The following is an 18,006-nucleotide window of genomic DNA, read 5'->3' as shown; positions in this document are numbered from 1 at the left end:
TACCTTGGGCCCACCTAAATAATCCAGGATAATCTGCCAGTTTTAAAATAGTCTAATTATCAGTCTTACTTCTACCTGCAGTCACAGGGTATGGATATCTTTGGTGGGGGCATTATTTGGCTACTGCATAATGATTTTATCCTAGTAAAAATGTGTGCAAGTTAAGGTAATGGAGAGAGCCCTGTGGGTTCATGGTAGCTTGATTAATCACTAAAGGAGGATTTCTCTTTAGTCAATGTGCTAAAGTAGAGGCTGGCATTAGTGAAAGTATGCTTTTATTTTGCAAAGAGGAGAAAGGCTATTGTGAACTCAGGCTTATTCTTAGACAAATTAATATTAAGGTGAAAATGGAAGTGGAAATTGAGGATCTGGAATAGGGTTGATTGTTTTCAAATTATTGGGATGTAATACTCACTGAAAGGCTTCCCATAACCCAGGACCCCAGTTAGGTGATCATCAATTTAGGGCCGTGGTTTCCAAACTTGGCTGCCTTTTTAATTACCTGGGATATTTAAACCATAGTATCAGATCTCTAGGCTTTAATCCAGACCTACTGAATCAGAAATTTAGAAAGCATACAGCCAAAGATGATTTGAAAAATTTCTTTACTTGATTCTGATAATTAGCCAGATTAAGTAAATACTGATTCAGAAAATAAAGAAGTTGAATTAGGAATGATAGAAGATACATGTGCTCACTAGCCACTTCTGTTATTTACTGGTTAGTTTTGAAGGTTACAGAATATTTCAGTATGACCTAGAGCTTTGGCCAGTCTAACTCCTGTTTACCCAATGGAGAAATCTGAAAGTATGATTTTTCTTACTTCCAAATAATCACCTCCAACCACAGAAAACTAGAACCATTGGATTTTTTCCTCTTTTGGATACATAAAGTCTGCCATCATAAGCTATCCCTTATTTGAGCTTGACTTTGTTAATTTGTCATAATGTGATCAGTTGTTATATTTTTATCCTACAGATCTCATGTAAGAATGCAATACTGCTTGTGATCAGTTTGCATTTATACTAAAAGTGTGATATACTAACTCATGGTTATAATTACTATTTAAAGTCTATAAATTAGCATATTTTCCATGCCTTATAGGCAAAATGTTGATATTTTGTAAGTTAGTTTAATAAGTTTTCCATAAACATACAGTTAATCAGGACAATGATTGATTGTTGAATATTTTGATAAGACTGAAATGTTGCATTTTCTCTGTAGATAATACACTACAAAAGGAAATTCAGGATGGAACTCCACCCCTGACTCACAGTCAAGAACCCCTGAAACCTCAAGAGAATCTATCACGACCCATTCGCCATCCTTTAGTTTTAAAAACTAACTTTGAGGAAGAAGAGGAGGAAGGAGGTGAGCAAAATGGTTAGTGAACTTTTTCTTTGATTTATAGTGCACCTTCAAAAACCTCATAATATTTTCTACATATTTACCTAACTACCAGGGTTTTATAATGTGATACATAAGGCAGATTTTATGAAGAATAGCTTTAAATTTATTAAGCATGTTAAATTTATTATGTTCTAATTTGTTTTGTATCTACACACATTTATTATTTGGATTGGGAGGTTTTTTGTTATATGAATGGGAGACACATTTCCTGTTTAAATATATACAGTCACTTGTAGGGATACTAATAACTTCTTTTATTCATATATAACTTAACATTGATATATATGTGTCCATCTGTTTATCGTGTGATTACATCTGTCTTCCTCACACTTAATCTTTAGAGAGTTTATGATTTATAAAGCCCTATCATCTGCATTATCCCAACTAAACTTTGTAAAAGTATGAACAAGGTTAAAACCCAGTTTTTTTCTCCCTTGTTTATCCTGTTCCTTCCATGTTATCACAGCACTGTGGTGCCAACATGTATGTACACAAGACAGACATGCTGAAGAATAAACTCTGTCTCTGTCTTTGCCTTGGAATGTGTCCTTCTATGGGCTATAAGCCGCCATAGTTTCTGTGCTCAGGAATGCATAGGACCATGTATGTTTGCCTTTGTCTACTGTAGCTCCATGTCTCCCATATCTGCCTCTCTCTCCAAACACACATATGTGATCTCAACATGTGAATCTATATCTCCAGCTTAAGACACATAATGTATAGTCATTTCTTTTCTCTTGACTGAGTCTTTCTAATATATGAAATATAAAAATAAGAAATATTTGCCAGTATACAAATTATTGATTTAAAAAATTACATCAACAAAATAGTAATCCATCCATGAGAACAATGTTTGGGTTTTTTCAATTTGGTTTATAAATTTTCAGATTATTTAGCTTTGGAACAATTTAATTTAAAACAAATATATCCTATAGATGCTTCCAGTGTATGGACAAAGACTCCTGAAGAAATTGAAGAAAAAAGAGCAATAAAGGAGATGTGTTATAAATCTGGTAAGCAATCAGCATTTGTGAGCATTCTAACATTTGATGTGACAGATATACTGATGATTACTTTTCTTGTGGGAAATTAGGTGAATACTACAGGCTTCATACTTCCCCAGATACTTCATCCTTAAAAAGCACATCCTCTATGGCAGAAAAGGAGTTAGAAAAGCCTTTGGAAAATGGCAACGAATTGCAAGAAGGTAAGGAATTAAATGGTAGCATTTCAAGGTGATGCATTAGAGATACTTGGTGTGATTGGCAGTGAAATGCTAGAGTTAAATGATAAAAAAAAATACATCAGAATTGAGAGTGAGAGGAAGTACATTTATCACATGATGTAAGTTTAATATAAAAGGCTGCTGTTAATATAATTACATTTTCCCAGGAGCCACAAAATGAAAACTACATAAACAGATGGTGACACTACATACCCCATGCAGTAATTCTGTAAATAGTTTGCTTTTACCATTTTATTTGTCTATATAAATAAATCTTCATGTGAAATAGGTGTAGATTTTTCTTTATGAATAGAAAGGACAACCTAGCCCTAGAATGACCTAAAGGAGATAGATACATGGAATGAACTTAGAGGAAGAACTAGGGTATATTTCTTCATTAAACGAGTGCCTTTTGTGTATTAGGCAATTTCAGGGATGGTGCAGGTGGGTAATTCCAAGGCTGTGACTTTCATGGATCTTACATTTTGGTAAATCTGATTTTTCTGTTGGTAAACACTTTTCCCTTGACAAGATAAGAATATTGTTTTCTGGGTGTAAAACCAGGAACTCAGAGAAAATCTATAGGTGCCATAAGTTTGCATAGTTTTTCCACTGCCAGGATGAGTTGAAAAACAATTTTTGCAGCAGTAGGAATGATTTGAATTCCTTCCTACCTTAAAAATATAAAAAAAACAAACAAAGTTGGGAACATCCCCCAGGCTCAAGATGAGCATAGGATAAAGGTTGAAGTGTCTCTCCTGTAAGTACGTTTATGGCAAACCATTCAAACATGTGGCGGTAGGTGGCAGCAACACACCGTCAGATGTTGGAATCTCTTAAGGAAGGACTGGATTGCCTACATTAACCAGACAACGCAAACAAAAAACCAAAACAATAACTAAACAAGTATAAAGAAAACAAGTTAGTGATGATTATTTTAAAAGGTAGATTATAAAGACAATTCTATGCACTTTTGCTTTATGGTTATGTCTATTGTTATTAATTTTTATTGCATTTTATCATTTATGCTATTACAGTTGCCCCAACTTTTCCTCCTTTTGCTCCCCTCCCCCAGTCCCCTTCCTCCCCTTCCTCCTCCTCAGGCAGTCCCCTCATGTAGTCTGCGTCCACGGGTCACGCATATCCGTTCTTTGGATAACCCCTTCACCTTCTTTCATCAGTCCCCCCTCACTTAAAAAGCTTTCCATTTTAAAATACAATTTCAGTTAATTCATGAATACGCTTTACCCAGCTATCCCCAAATATTATCATTTACACATGTGATTTTTAATTTTCTCTCTGTAAACATATGCATTGTTATTATTTTTGAACTGTTTGGGAGTTTCAGACATGATTCTCCTATGTAAATCTTATGTAACTATAACATAAACATCACAATCAGGAAATTACCACTGACACAATACTACTTATAGACTTCAAAAAAAAATTTTCACCGTTTGTGCCACTGATGTCCTTTATAGCAAAATGAAGTTTTTTCCCTGGTTTAGAATCAATCCAGAATCATGTTTCTTTAGATTTTTGTATTTCTTTTATTCTGCTTTTAATTGCCTATGGGAGCAGGGGCAGGGCAGGGGAGAACAATGGGGAAAATGTGGGACAACTGTAATTGAAAAATAATAAAAAATAATAAAGAAAGAAAAGTAAAAATTAGAGATGTGTAAGAAAAATGGTGAAAGTTATTTATCACAGTATAATTAGTATTTTTAAGTCAATAGTAGATTAATACATTTCACTCAATTTGTTCATAATAAGTACATATAAACAAAGAATTATAACAAAAATTCATTATATAAAACATTAAATAATCTATATTATACACACAAGATAATGTTAAATTGCTTAAGTTTTTGTCATTATGAATTATCCACATAAGGGAAATCAATTTGCTTGACACTTTACTGATAATTATACAATTTGTTTAAAAATTCATATATTTATAAATTTATTGTTCATTGTATCACTATATAAACAATACTTGCATTAACCTTTAGGCCTTTTATTTTTATTAGTACTACAAACTTATGTAAGCATCTAATGGTTCCTGGGTAATTAAAATTTTTTTTTTCTAGGGGATGGTCTTACAGTTCCAACAAAACTTAGCTCAGTTGAAAGGCAAAGTGAGATAAAAGCATCTTTGGATAGGAAACCAAGGGCTGACATTGCTGCTTTTGAAAATGGAGGTGAGTTATGTTATTACTGGTTGATTTTCAATATATCATTATATAATAAGTGAGTCTGAATTTTCTTTTATAACTAATTTTGTTTCATCAAAATCTTTTCGACATTTTTATTGTTGGCTGTGTGTAAGTTCCTTAAGGCCAGAAACTGTGCACAGTCAGTTGCTACAGAGGAATCCCTGCAGTAGAATGTCTGGCACTTGATGTGTTCTGTGTCAATATTTGTAGAATAATTGACTTTGTGTTTAGACAATTAAATGACTGGATGAATGGAAACATATTTAAAAAATTTACAGATGACTGGAAATTAATATGCTGGAACAATGAACCAAGTTTAACCAAATGCACTCAAACTGGGAAAACAAAATCTTGAATTTAAAAATTAAGTCAAAGCGGATCACAAACCTAAATATAAGTCCTGAAACAATAAGTTACATAGAAGAAAACATAAGTTCTAAACTTATGGACCTTTTTAAAGTTTGACCCCAAAGGCAAGGGAAGTAAAGGCAAAAATAAATAAATGGGACTACATCAAACTAAAAAGCTTCGGCACAAAAGAAACTGCCATCAAAACAAAAAGGCAACCAACCAAATGGGAGAAGATGTTTCTCCCAAACAGCTCCGACAAGGGGTCAATATCCAAAATGTATAAAGAACTCATACAAGTCAACACCAAACAGATAAACAATCCAATTAGAAACTGGGCAGAGGACCTGAACAGACACTTCTCCCAGGAAGACATACAAATGGCCAATGGACATATGGAAAGATGCTCAGCTGCACTAGCTTGTAGGGAAATGCAGATAAAAACTGCAATGAGAAACCACCTCACACCTGTTAGAATGGCTATTATCAACACGAGAAGTGATAACAAGTGTGGGAGAGGTTACGGAGAAAAAGACATACTCATTCAGTGCTGGTGCCAATGTAAACTGGTGCAGCCACTTTGTAAAAGAGTATAGAAGCTCTTCAAAAATTAAGAATAGAGTTAACACATGACAAAGCAATCTCTCTTCTGGGTATCTGCTCTTAAAATTTGAAAACATCTATTTGCAAAGATATATGCACTCCTACATTCACTGCAGCATTATTCAGGGCGGCCAAGATGTGGACACAATCAATGTATCCTTCAACAGGGATTGGGTAAATGTGGTACATATACCATGATACTACTCAGGCATAAAAAAGATGAAATATAGCCATTTGTGACAACATGGATGGGTATTGAGAATAACATGCTAAGTAAAATAAGTCAGATAGAAAAAGTAAAGAACCATATGACTTCACTCATATGTAGGAGGTAAAACTGAAAGCAACAAAGAAGCAAAATCTCATAAACACAGACAACAGCATGGTGGTTACCAGAGGGAAGAGGGTGGAGAAGGAGACTGGCTTTGAGTGATGGATATGTGATGCAATAGACAGATGATGTATCACAGAAGTATAGACTTGAAACCAATATAATCTTATTAACCAGTGTCACCCCAGTAAATTTAACTTTTAAAAAATGACTTATTAAAAGCAAGGGACAAAAGATTAAGGCATTATGGTAGGTTTTCTTCAAGTTGGTAAAGACCTGACAGGATACAGATTGTAGGAGAAAAATATTTTTTGTTGGTCACAATGTCTCAAAATTGTTCAGTAACATTTGTCAGCTAAGGTGAAACTCATGTTGAATTATGAGGAGCAGTATAAGAAGATAAGTGTATGTAATAAGTCATTCAAAGTACTCAGAGGAGTGTCTGACATGTAAAGGAACACTCCATAATGTCATATATTATTATACTGGTTTCACTAGTTTCTGTACAGAGCAGCCTACATTTGAGTGTCACCTTTAAAAACAGTTACTTGTAACACTTACTGCATGTTGAGAAAGGGTGACTTGTGTTCTGAAGTATCTGGAAATTAAATAGATAAGTAATATTTAATGTAACTATGTATATTTATTCTGAAAAAAAACAGAAGACCTTTAAGGAACACAAAAACTGCTTTCATATATCTGAAGATATTATGTGGAAGGTAAATTATATTTACTTTATCTGTAAAGGGTGGTAAAAGATGGAAGCAAAGATTGTTATATGTTAAAGGAAAATTAATTGCATTGACCATGTAAATTTTTTTGCAATTAGCAGTATGAAAGTGTTCGTACTGTGTGTTCATAAACACCTATATGCACATGTATTACTTTAAATGTATATGATATTGACACGGGGATGATATCACTGAGAAGTGTTTAAACAGAAGTGGACAAAACGGGTATTGCAGAGGAGGGTGACCCTGTACTGAAAAGTAGTTTTGTAAAACTTTCTGCCATCACTGCCACTGACAGTAAGGTGTTGTCATAGGAGGTGACTGTTACATTCCACAGAGGATCCTATTGCTTGGAGTAGATGAAAATAAAGCATTAACTGAAGAAAAAGAAATCACCATGTTGAAATGTTCAAATGCTAAAGGTAATAACCCCTTATAATTTTAATTAATATGTAATTTGAATAGATATGTTAAACATAAAACTTGATTTTTGTGGAAACCATATAATAGACAAGGCAATAAATAAAAATAACACTAAGTACACTAAATAGGGGTCAAGAGCCCTAAGGTTCCAGCCTGGTTCTCTCCCTACCTGTTTGACCCTGGCACTTGACCTGATTAGACTGAAAAATTAGCCTGTTGGGCAACATCATTTCTAGGAGTCTTTGCTAGCTCTGATGTTGTTGGTATTCTTAAATGGTTGTACCACATCATTTATAGTTTCTTTTTCCAACATCATACACTCTGTATAATTAAATTTTCTTAGAAAGCCTTGTCTGTGAACACTTCAAAGAGTTTTAATCTCAGGATGACTCCCATGACTTCCCCATTTAATAATGATTACTGACTGTAGTCTGTGAATAACCAAGAGCTGTGATAATAAAATACATGCTTATAGTTTTATCATGCCCCTACCGTGCTTAGGACTCCCCGACTGGTGCCTCTCTGGTGGGCAGCTCCCCCAGTCACCAGTTAACATTACAGCATCCTGTCATTAAAGGGCTTCACAGATTCTCTAAGTATTAACCAACTTCATCAACTGTTTTTTCCACTACTGAATGTGTTCAAGAATTGGAAAAGTCACTTGTAATCAAATTAAAAAGTTGTTATGGAAAATATATGTATATCTCTTTCCTCTCTCTTACTTGGAGATGGAAAGGTTTTGCCCAATCTATCAAAAACAAAACAAAACAAAAACTCTAAAGCTAAATAATAATAGTAGCCACTACCCACATTTGGCTGATAAAGTTAGTTAAAATTAAACAGAACAGAAAGATTCAGCTCTTCAGTTGCACTAGCCATATTGCCAGTGTGCAATGTCCACGTGTGACTAGGGAGTGCCAGTTCAGACAGCACAGATGTACACTGTTTTCATCACTGAAGGCAGCCAAACCGGGCGGCCCTGCTCTGAAGCCTAGAGCAAAGTGAATGTTTTTACACTTAAAATATTTTTGGAACCTCAATTTAAATTGGCATGTTTTATATTAAATTGATAACCTTTTAGTTCTTTTGCATACCTATTAAAAGTATTGACGCAAATATGTAATTTACATATTGAAGATAATAGCTGTATTTCTGGATTTTTAATGTTTTGTTTAAGTAACAAATTTTGGGGACTCAGGGCAGCATTAGGGAATTTCAGCAATGCACTCTAAAAATTAGCATACATTGTAGTTTTACATGTATACTTTAAAAGAAGTATGCCCACCATATAATGTGTGAAAAGTGAAATGCCAACTGAGACACCTCTTTTACTAATACTGACATTTTATTTTCTTAATTTGCTTTAAAAGATAACAAGGACAGTCCTCATCCAAAGTGCTCCCTAACTACCCGACTAGCACCTACAACGCATGTATTAAATGCTACTGAGAATATCAGTTTGAAGTGCAGAGAGGACCCCTCTTCAAGTGAGAGCTCTCTTTTTGGCCTTAGGCATATTTGTTGCAGCATGGATTTGTTTTGCTTACTTGAAATAGAATTTTAAAAAAGAAATTAAAAAGGAATGGTTTACAAATTATTCAGGATTAAGAATTAAAGACACTATTTTTTCTACTCTGGCAATGAATTGTGATGTAGGTCCTAGTACACAATGTACTTTTCCACTATTTTAATTTAGGTATTACAATTAATAGTATGCTACCTTCTCAGAAGATTCCATAATTAGTGCATTTTAATTTAACACATAGTGGAATTTAACACATTGACAGGTTTTTATTACATTTTGGATTATTTTTCTTGAGTTGACTTCTCCTTGCCATTCTGTGCTCTGAGCTCCTTTTTGTGACACATTTAGGATTCACGAATCTTCCTGTCTGTTTCCTTCCCACCTTTCTCTTATTTTATTCATTGAAGCTGTGTGATGTTCTTGGATCTCAGCTAGGCACTCAGGAGCTGTGGTGCTTCATCCCCAAGAAACTCAGTTTAGGGGCACTTGTTAAAAACATGGTTTCTAAATCCTAGGAGTGGGAGCCTGAAGTAAGGGTGGAGCATAATATTTGAACAGGAGATGGGGAATCAAAGTTTCATTGAAGGTGGATGCTAAAGTTGAGGTTGAATGAGAGGGCAAAGACATTTATTAGTTCACCATAGAGGGCTAATGCAACCAACTCAGTGCATTTGATGTTCATTTTCTCTGTGCATTACTTACTTGTGAATGTTCAGGATCTCTGTACAGAGAACTCACAAAAAATGCTCCTGTCTACTAAATTCTTTTAAGAGTCTCTGGAGAAATATACCCTAAATTTCCTGGAAAATTCAGGATGCATACAACCTTTTTTATGAAAAAATATCCAAGTAAAAAGTGAATAATCTAGTGATTTTAGCACTTAGAAATTCTTTTTTCACAAGAGTCTCTGTACACAGAACTTCATAAGATTTTAAAAAAATAAGGTAAAATTCTTTAAAAGTATTTTACATTAATCCAATTTCTTCAGAAGTCGTAAATTTGGCTAAAATGTGCAAAATAATTTATGTTCAAAAATAACTCTAAAACTACTTAAAATAATATTATAATGAGATAGATATATAATTACATTTGGAATGTAATTTTATGTTCTTTTAAAAGAATCCACACCCTCCTTTGAAGAAAAGCATTTTTCTTTGAGGATTGTTACTGATTGAAAATTTTCTCATCTATTTTCAAGATGGGGTTTTTTTGGTACTTAAAAATGAATCATCCTTTGTTCCAGAAAGTAAAGTATTAGGGTGGTGAATTTATTTATTTTCTCTTACTTGACATGTAAATGTACAGATATGTAATTATCACTAACAGTAATGTTCAGATGAAAACATCTTTAAAAAAACTTTAAAACTTTGTATTTCCTCTAAGTGAATGATATCCAGCCAGTGAGGAAGCCTCATTTTAAAGGCGTGAAAAAAAGAAAATGGGTTTATGATGAACCAAAGAACTGTCCCAGCCAAGGAATGCGGAGAGGTAGTGTCTGTATATTTGATATTTCTAAATTGTAATTTGAATAGAAGTTAAATATCACATAATATTTTATATCTGAAAAATAAATACCTGAAATATGTTATTTTAAATGTCAACTCATCTACAATGTTTCTTCTTTCATCTTACGTTGTTTTCCATTGTGCTATTAAACACAATATGCACAATGTTATTTATGGGTATGAAAGCAGCTTGTTTTATCCCTCACTCTTTCCCCACTTTATTTTACAGGAGTAGAGACACCAAATCCAAAAAGTAAAATGAGTTACCATCACAATAATAAAGATAGAAATGCTGACAATGCATCTTATATCCGTGTTCAGAGGGATGCTGTCAGGACTGTCTCAGTAAGTGCACCTCACTGCAGCAGGCCCACAAATGGCTTCAACAATAAAGTCAATGTTAACAAGGACCCCAAACTCAATCTCTGTCCAGGTGAGGTACTTATATGGTTTACTCATGTCTGTGGTTTGCATTCCTATGGAATTTCCTGATGGTCCAATGAATCTTCATTGCTACCCACTCCCTATTTTATTTCCAGGCCATTTCCACCATCTTAGAAAACTAGTGGGAGGATTTCTTCCACGTTCAGGAGTAATCTAAAGGATATGGGGAAAAAATATGTTGGTGCAGATGACTTGACATTGAAGCTTCTTAGCTTTGTGTGTCAGAGCACTGTACTTTGTACCCTGTACTTTGATAGCTTTATTTCACTCTTGAGGATTGTTTTCAAATGATTGACATTTTCTTGTTCCACTAAGTGCCATTGTTCAGTTATCACTTTCAGGCCAGTGCCTGGCTTTTTTTTTTTTTTTCAAACTTCATGATTATTTTCTGAAAAGGTTAGGTTGAGGGTTAACTGCAATACCTTTGACAACCTCTCATCTCTCCCCACCATGCACAGATTGCTTCTAAATCATTTCCTGTAATAGGAAAAATCATAGTATGTGTCAGGAAGTACAAGGCCACAAGGGAGGAAGGAACCAAATCTCTTTTGAAGAAAACCCCTGTCTCAGATGAATTTTGCTCTTTCAAAGTTGTGTCTAACTTTTCTTAACCTAATGAAAGACCACTCAATTCCCAAAGATTGTGTGTTTATATTTTCCTGTGTTCACAGTCTAGTTAGTGGAGTTCTGAATGTTTTATACTTTGTGAAATGTAAGTTAAAACTTTGTCTCTCTTAGCACCTTTCTTTTATAATTTAAACTGAAATTGGCTTTATTTAAATTGTTTTTCTTTGATTTGTTTTAAAATAAAATGATGTATGGACTTATATATAAAAATAATAATATTCTTAGGTAATTTTAAAATTTTATTTCTTACTATTATTACATTATTATTAATTTTATTATACTTTACCATGAGTAGACAGCTGTGAAGAAAGCAATGACTACCGGAATAGTTTGGTGCCATTGTCCGTATTTGTGTTAAGGTGGCCACCATTATACTCACTCTTACCTATGTGTCATTAGTGCAAATGTCAACATGGGAAAAAGCGAATATACTTTTAGTATTATTTTGGACCAGACTTTGAGAATCATAGTTGCACAGTCATACTTGAAAACACAAATACAACACTGTTCAATGATAGTTCAAATATAGAGCTGTTAAAGGAAAGTTGATATTTAAAGACCAAGTAAGTATATAAATGCTTTGGTTTCCTGGAACAGAGAGTTCACAGTGGTAGAGCAATCTGCCATCATGGGAGCCGCTTCTTGAAGAGGAAAGGGAATAGGGCTGTACCTCCCAGAATGACCTTTCCTTTCCCTTTCCTTTCCCTTTCCTTTCCCCTTCCCTTCCCTTCCCTTCCCTTCCCTTCCCTCCCCTTCCCTTCCCTTCCCTTCCCTTCCCTTCCCCTTCCCTTCCCTTCCCTTCCCTTCCCTTCCCTTCCCTTCCCTTTCCCTTTCCTTTCCTTTCCTTTCCTTTCCTTTCCTTTCCTTTCCTCTTTTTTCTTTTCTTCACTCACTTTCTTTCTTTTCTTTCTTTCTTTCTTTCTTTCTTTCTTTCTTTCTTTCTTTCTTTCTTTCTTTCTTTCTTTCTTTCTTTCCTTCCTTCCTTCCTTCCCCCCTCCCTCCCTCCTTCCTCCTTCCTTCCTTCCTTCTTTCCTTCCTTTCCTTCCTCCCTCCCTCCTTCCTTCTTCCTTCCTCTTTCCTTCCTCCTTCCTTCCTTCCTTCCTTCCTTCCTTCCTTCCTTCCTTCCTTCCTTCCTTCCTTCCTTCCTTTCTTTCTTTCTTTCTTTCTTTCTTTCTTTCTTTCTTTCTTTCTTTCTTTCTTTCTTTCTTTCTTCTTTTTCTTCCCTTCCCCTTCCCTTCCCTTCTCTTTCCATCTTTTCTTTCTCTTTCTCTTTTTCCTACAAATACTAGCAGAATTTTGTATAAAATCAAGGTAAAACAAGACAAAGAAGTATTTTTTATTACATCTACCTACCACTCTCTCCTCTAGCTTAGTCACATGGGAGAGAGCCTTACCTGAGGAATTGGACAGCAAGTTAAGACATGTGTAACCATGTTCACTGATATCTTAAATAGTCTTAATAAGCTCACTTGTGTCCCTGATCTCTTAGTTTTGTAATGGTAAAATGAACTAGAGGATAATTTCACCTCTGAGATGTTTAGAAATTTGAAACACTCCTAGAATACTCCTAGAATATGGTTTTAAAGTTATACAATATTTAACTTCAGTCTTTTTTCTCAGATAAATATATATCAACATCATACAATGGTTCAGCCTGGCAAAAAAGAATTCCTTTTTCAAAAACATATTCAAAAACTAAAAAGATATATACAGGTAAATATTTACTAAAGATTTTAATGTATCACACAATTCTAAAAATAAAGAATACATTTGTATACTCAAGGAACATATTCTAGAAAATTTTTAAAATTTTCATAGTATATAAGAACATAATTAATTGCAGTTATGTGGATCTTTTTCTCCTGGCAATTAATTTTACTTTGTCTTATTGTGTTTTCTTTTGCTTTGCCTACTTTTATGTGTTATCAGAAATCTCTTGACATATTCCTCTATTAGCTACAAGTATAGCAAGATTATATATGTTAAACTGCATTCTTAAACTACAAAGCACATATATAAAACTATATCTTGATGCAAAATATTAAAGTTCTACTCTATTTTGTCATAGACAGATATTGGTTGTAGAGGACTTATAGGGTCCCTAAGATGAAGTTTTCAGGCCAGAAGTTTATAATGACTATGGTCTCCTTCTGGTTGTGCTCTGTTCTTTAGGAGGGTATGAAGATCCTAGGAATCTCCTCAATGTAGGGGTTTGTAGCAGATTGACCTCAGGTGGTTCTTTTGCTAAAAAGCTTTGGGTCTTCTGCAAGCTTATCCTGAGCCTGGCTTAGTAGGTTTGGAAAACCACGCAGGGTAAATGGTTTCTGTAACTTTTCAGAAACTTAAACCTTTCAGACAAAGTTCTAAATAGGGAGTCCTACCTAAATCAGTAGCCTAGAACTTTCACAATCATCCATTATTTTTTATACAAAATCTTCCCAGAATGAACCAGATCATATCCAGACTAGAAACTGGCCCCTTTCTAAAGTAAACAGTTGGGATCTTCTAAAACATTTCTCTGAATTTTTCTGACTGCAACTCTGACAAAGTATGCAGACTTGTGTGTGTGTGTGTGTGTGTGTGTGTGTGTGTGTGTGTGTGTGTACTGGAGTCAATTTTTTTCCTATCCTCAAAACATATCATACTGCAAAAAAATTCTCTTGCAGCACAATTTAATTGACTGTTTTCTTTTAATTTTGTGGGTTTTTAACATATTATGGCGCTTAATTTTTCTTGAGGGGGAAAAAGTAAAAAAATCAATGGAAATCTTGGTTAACCACACATTGATGAGCCATGAATTACAGAGGATCTGGGAGAAGGAGGGATCACTTCAGATCATGAAACATGTACCATCCATGTATGACGCAGGAAAGAGGAGGTGACAGAGGATGTGACCTGATGTGACAAAACCACTTTTTTCTTTTAATCTGGAGAGTAATGAGGAGGGTGTGGAGAGGCAGTGAGAGACCGGATATAGTGTGAAGCCACTTGTCCCCTTCTTTTCTCCTACCACCTCCAGCTATGGCAGGCCCCAGGTGTAGAAAGATCAGTGATAGAATTCCCCTTGAAGTCTGGAAGAATCTGAGCATAGAGAGGATCTGCATTGCACTTCCCAGATGCAGCCTAGGGGAAGAATGCTTTGGAGAGTGTTTCTCAATGTCATCTCGTGGTGGGGCTGTGGGGAGGGCAAACATATCTAACATGAGAGGGTGGGAGACAGCCTCTTGAGATTTCCAAGCTCCAGGTTTTCTCAGGAAGGCATCACATATTGCCATAAGTTTCAGTAAAAATGAGTTCCTGGGAGAGAACAAATCGGCCTACACAAACTCTCCCAGCGGGGACTGAGGGTATAGCTTGAGGAAGATGCCTTTTTGTTAGGCTCTATCACAGGAGAAGGCTGAGCTGGAATCTCAACAGAATGTTCTGCTATCATCCGGCAATGACATCCTTTTAATTTTAGGTATGATCTGAGGGCCACCGGCAATGACATCAACTAGAAACTCGTTAGAAATGTGGAATCTCCATCTCATACCCAAGGAATCAGAATATGCCTTTTAACAATCCCTGGGTTGTGGGGGCGGGGGAGATTGTGGGCCACCATTCAGCAGCACATGGTCCACACCTTGTTGAGGCACACGATTTTTGAGATGGTATTTTCTTCCTAGTTGTCACATGACAAACCCATTATTCCCTGTCCCCACCCTAGAATTTGGGATAAGCTGCAAGAGGGGTGCAAAAGAGAGAAAAACCCTGAGAAAGAACTTCAAATCTGAATGTGACTGAAATATAAATGTGAATTAACTAAGCAATCACTGAATTGGATAAAGTTTATGTGCAAAAGACCAGTAAGTTTTTTTTTTTTCACGTCAGGCAGAAAGGGGACTTACAGTCAAAAATCAAAAACAGTTATATTAAAATAAAGCTAGTTTTCTTATTTACCCAAGCTTTTGACTGGGAAATTTGTAACCCCCAAACTCTTACCCTTTCCAACTGTTTTCATCATCATCAGAAGAGACAGAAAGATTAGCTTGTGTTTCCTCCCCTGTATTTCCCACTAAGACACAGGGGAGCAATTTCAGCATTTCCCAGTGGACAGTTGGACTGCTGGAAACAGGAGGCAGAACACACAAGCTGCCAGTAGTCTATTTCTCTAAGAAATATCTGAGTGCCAAGGACTCAGAAATATAAATGCGCAAGAGGAACCTTTTGGAAAAATCTCATTGGATGCTTTGTGGATAATGCAGTAGGAGAGGAAAATGTGTTTTGGGAATTGAGAAAAGTTGCCCAAGACAATTAGAGGTGCCATTCTCATTGCCAGCCTTCTTTGAGGCCACATGTCCTTTCCGATAGGGATATAGCTGGTGTGAATGGAGGTACCTGACTCCACAGGATGGAACATTCATTCTGTTCATTCTGGGTTCTCCGTGGTGCATCCTTATAAATAAATTATACCCATTCCTTCCTGTCCTTCCATCCAAATTCAAAACACAGTAAGCTTCAGAAAGAAGTGAAATTAGTTTGAATGGCATTTTGAAAATGTATTAATTAAAGCAATAGCTTAGTTTTTGTTTTGCCTTTAGATGTATGGTAATTAGCAAAGGACATGAAAAAATGTTGATACCCTGAAGATACTGTAAAAGAAAATAATTGAAATATTTTGTGTGTTTTATTAGAGCCAAGAAGAAATGGGAGCAAGTAAACCTGGAGGTTGAGAGAAGAGAGAAATGAGAAAAGAGGAAAGTGCCAGACATTATCTGATTTACGATCAAAAATGAAAATTCAAAGAATGAGATATTCAAGTACTCCCCACTTTATAATGGGTAGCCAAAGATGTTAATGCAAATTCTGAAAATAAGATGCAGGAAGTACATTGTACTCTTTCACAACTGATAAAAATGCAAATTACAAACAGCTGCCTGTGTATTTATATATGTCTGAAATTCATTGATGCATTGCCACAAGCCTTTAATAAACTTTAAAAGTTTGACAATTAAAATCATTCTTTAATTGTAAACTAACTTAGATTTCACAGATTGAGAAATAAAATTGTGCCTCTTATCTTCGTTTTGCAATATTCTTTACAGAAGAAATCTCACATTTTCTTTGTTTACCTAGGTTTTAAGCTAGGCCTTCAGCAATAAAACACATATAAAGTGTAAATGAATTCAATGAAGTCCCAGGGTTATTATTTTGTGATGAGTATGTTCAAGGAATTACAATAGAAATACACTTTGATATGTTGTGGAAAGAGACATATTGGTTTATCGTGAAGGGCAGTTACTGAACAATTTTTTAAAAGATTTTATTTCTTTATTGTTAGAGAAAGAGGAAGGGAGAGAAGGAGAGAAATACCAATGTGTAGTTGCCTTTCATGCACCCTCTACTGGGGACCTGGCCTCCAATCCTAGCCTGTGTCCTGACTGGGAATTGAACCCACCACCCTTTGGTTCCCAGGCCAGTGCTCAGTCCACTTAGCCACACCAGACAGGGCTGAACAATGTCTTTTTATTGGCAACTACACAATCTATCTGTTATGTGCTACATTCAAAATTAAAAAATAAATACTTCCCTACTATGAAACCAAAAATTATACAATCATATTGGAAGAAAGAACTTGCTAAATACAAAAAGTGAATTAATAACCTGGAGTCTCAAGACTTTGTAAGGTTTTAAGGCTTTTATAACTGCAGAAGTATGCATGCTTAAAAGGAGATATTATTTGAAAACATTTCAATTTCTTTTGTGCTTGTTTAGAAATTGTATCTTGAATAAACACGTTTAATGTAATTTAAAAATCTCATCTGCAGTGACTGAAACAAAAACTTAAAATTTTATTCAAGCTTAACAAATATAAGAGCAATATAAGTAATTAATTTTTCAAATGATGTTTTTGTAATTTTGTGGCCTTTATACTTCTGAGTTTATTAAAGCTCAGAACTTCACTGAGACTTGGGACACTTTTTACTTACATTTGCATTCATCTTGTGGTTTTGTTAGCTCCTTTTTCAAAGCTATTGGGGGGTGGGTATCAGGGTTTTTAGAAATATTTCAAAACATTTTAGCTCTGGCTGGTGTGGCTCAGTGGACTGAGCACCGAGCTGCAAACCAAGGGGTTGCTGGTTTGATTACCAGTCACGGCACATGCCTGGGTTGCAGTCCAGATCTCCAGCAGGGGGCACATGTGAGGCAACCACACATTGATGTTTCTCTCCCTCTTTTTCTCCTTCCTTTTCTCTCTAAAAATAAAATCTTTAAAATTTTTTTTGTAAGATTGATTTCAGCTTGTGGGTTAATAAATCTTAGTTCCTTGCTTCTAAAGGTGCTCTGTCTACCCACTTTCAAAAACATGAGGATACAGTCATTTTGTCTTCCATATAGCTTAGATAGAAATTAATACTTTACCAGCAAAGTGTCTTGGTGAGAAAGATTTGAGATGGATATAAGAAAAGAGCTGAGTTGAAATGCTGACTAGAAAGAGGCTCATAGGAAATATTCTATAATTACACCTCAGAAACAGATCATCTCCTTCCAAAGTGTCAACTAGTGATGAAGAAGGAATGGTTCTATGCAAGTGATTTAAGATGATTTTCTGGAAGTACAGATTCTCAATGTGTATTT

The 18,006-nt window shown here is 35.2% G+C and overlaps 1 protein-coding gene across 2 annotated transcripts in view; it reads left to right on the top strand.

Annotated features, from left to right (window-relative positions):
* The window catches only part of CUNH12orf50 (chromosome unknown C12orf50 homolog), a 28,550-nt gene extending 12,463 nt beyond the window's left edge, over positions 1-16,087 (top strand). Inside the window, exons 4-13 of one of the 2 annotated variants that reach the window (XM_045830651.1) lie at positions 1,225-1,383; positions 2,346-2,423; positions 2,504-2,617; positions 4,726-4,836; positions 7,179-7,286; positions 8,658-8,774; positions 10,196-10,300; positions 10,547-10,750; positions 13,009-13,101; positions 16,062-16,087. In XM_045830651.1, coding sequence (XP_045686607.1) covers positions 1,225-1,383; positions 2,346-2,423; positions 2,504-2,617; positions 4,726-4,836; positions 7,179-7,286; positions 8,658-8,774; positions 10,196-10,300; positions 10,547-10,750; positions 13,009-13,101; positions 16,062-16,087 — 1,115 coding nt within the window. The remainder of the gene's footprint in view (positions 1-1,224; positions 1,384-2,345; positions 2,424-2,503; positions 2,618-4,725; positions 4,837-7,178; positions 7,287-8,657; positions 8,775-10,195; positions 10,301-10,546; positions 10,751-13,008; positions 13,102-16,061) is intronic. The other variant, XM_045830652.1, reaches the window with a different exon arrangement.
* The last annotated feature ends 1,919 nt before the right edge of the window (positions 16,088-18,006 follow it).

The sequence above is a fragment of the Phyllostomus hastatus genome, unplaced genomic scaffold (genome assembly GCF_019186645.2).
Source record: "Phyllostomus hastatus isolate PE091 unplaced genomic scaffold, TTU_PhHast_1.1 phas_contig_152, whole genome shotgun sequence".
Taxonomy (NCBI): Eukaryota; Metazoa; Chordata; class Mammalia; order Chiroptera; family Phyllostomidae; genus Phyllostomus; species Phyllostomus hastatus.
This window is presented reverse-complemented; position numbering and strand designations above follow the sequence as displayed.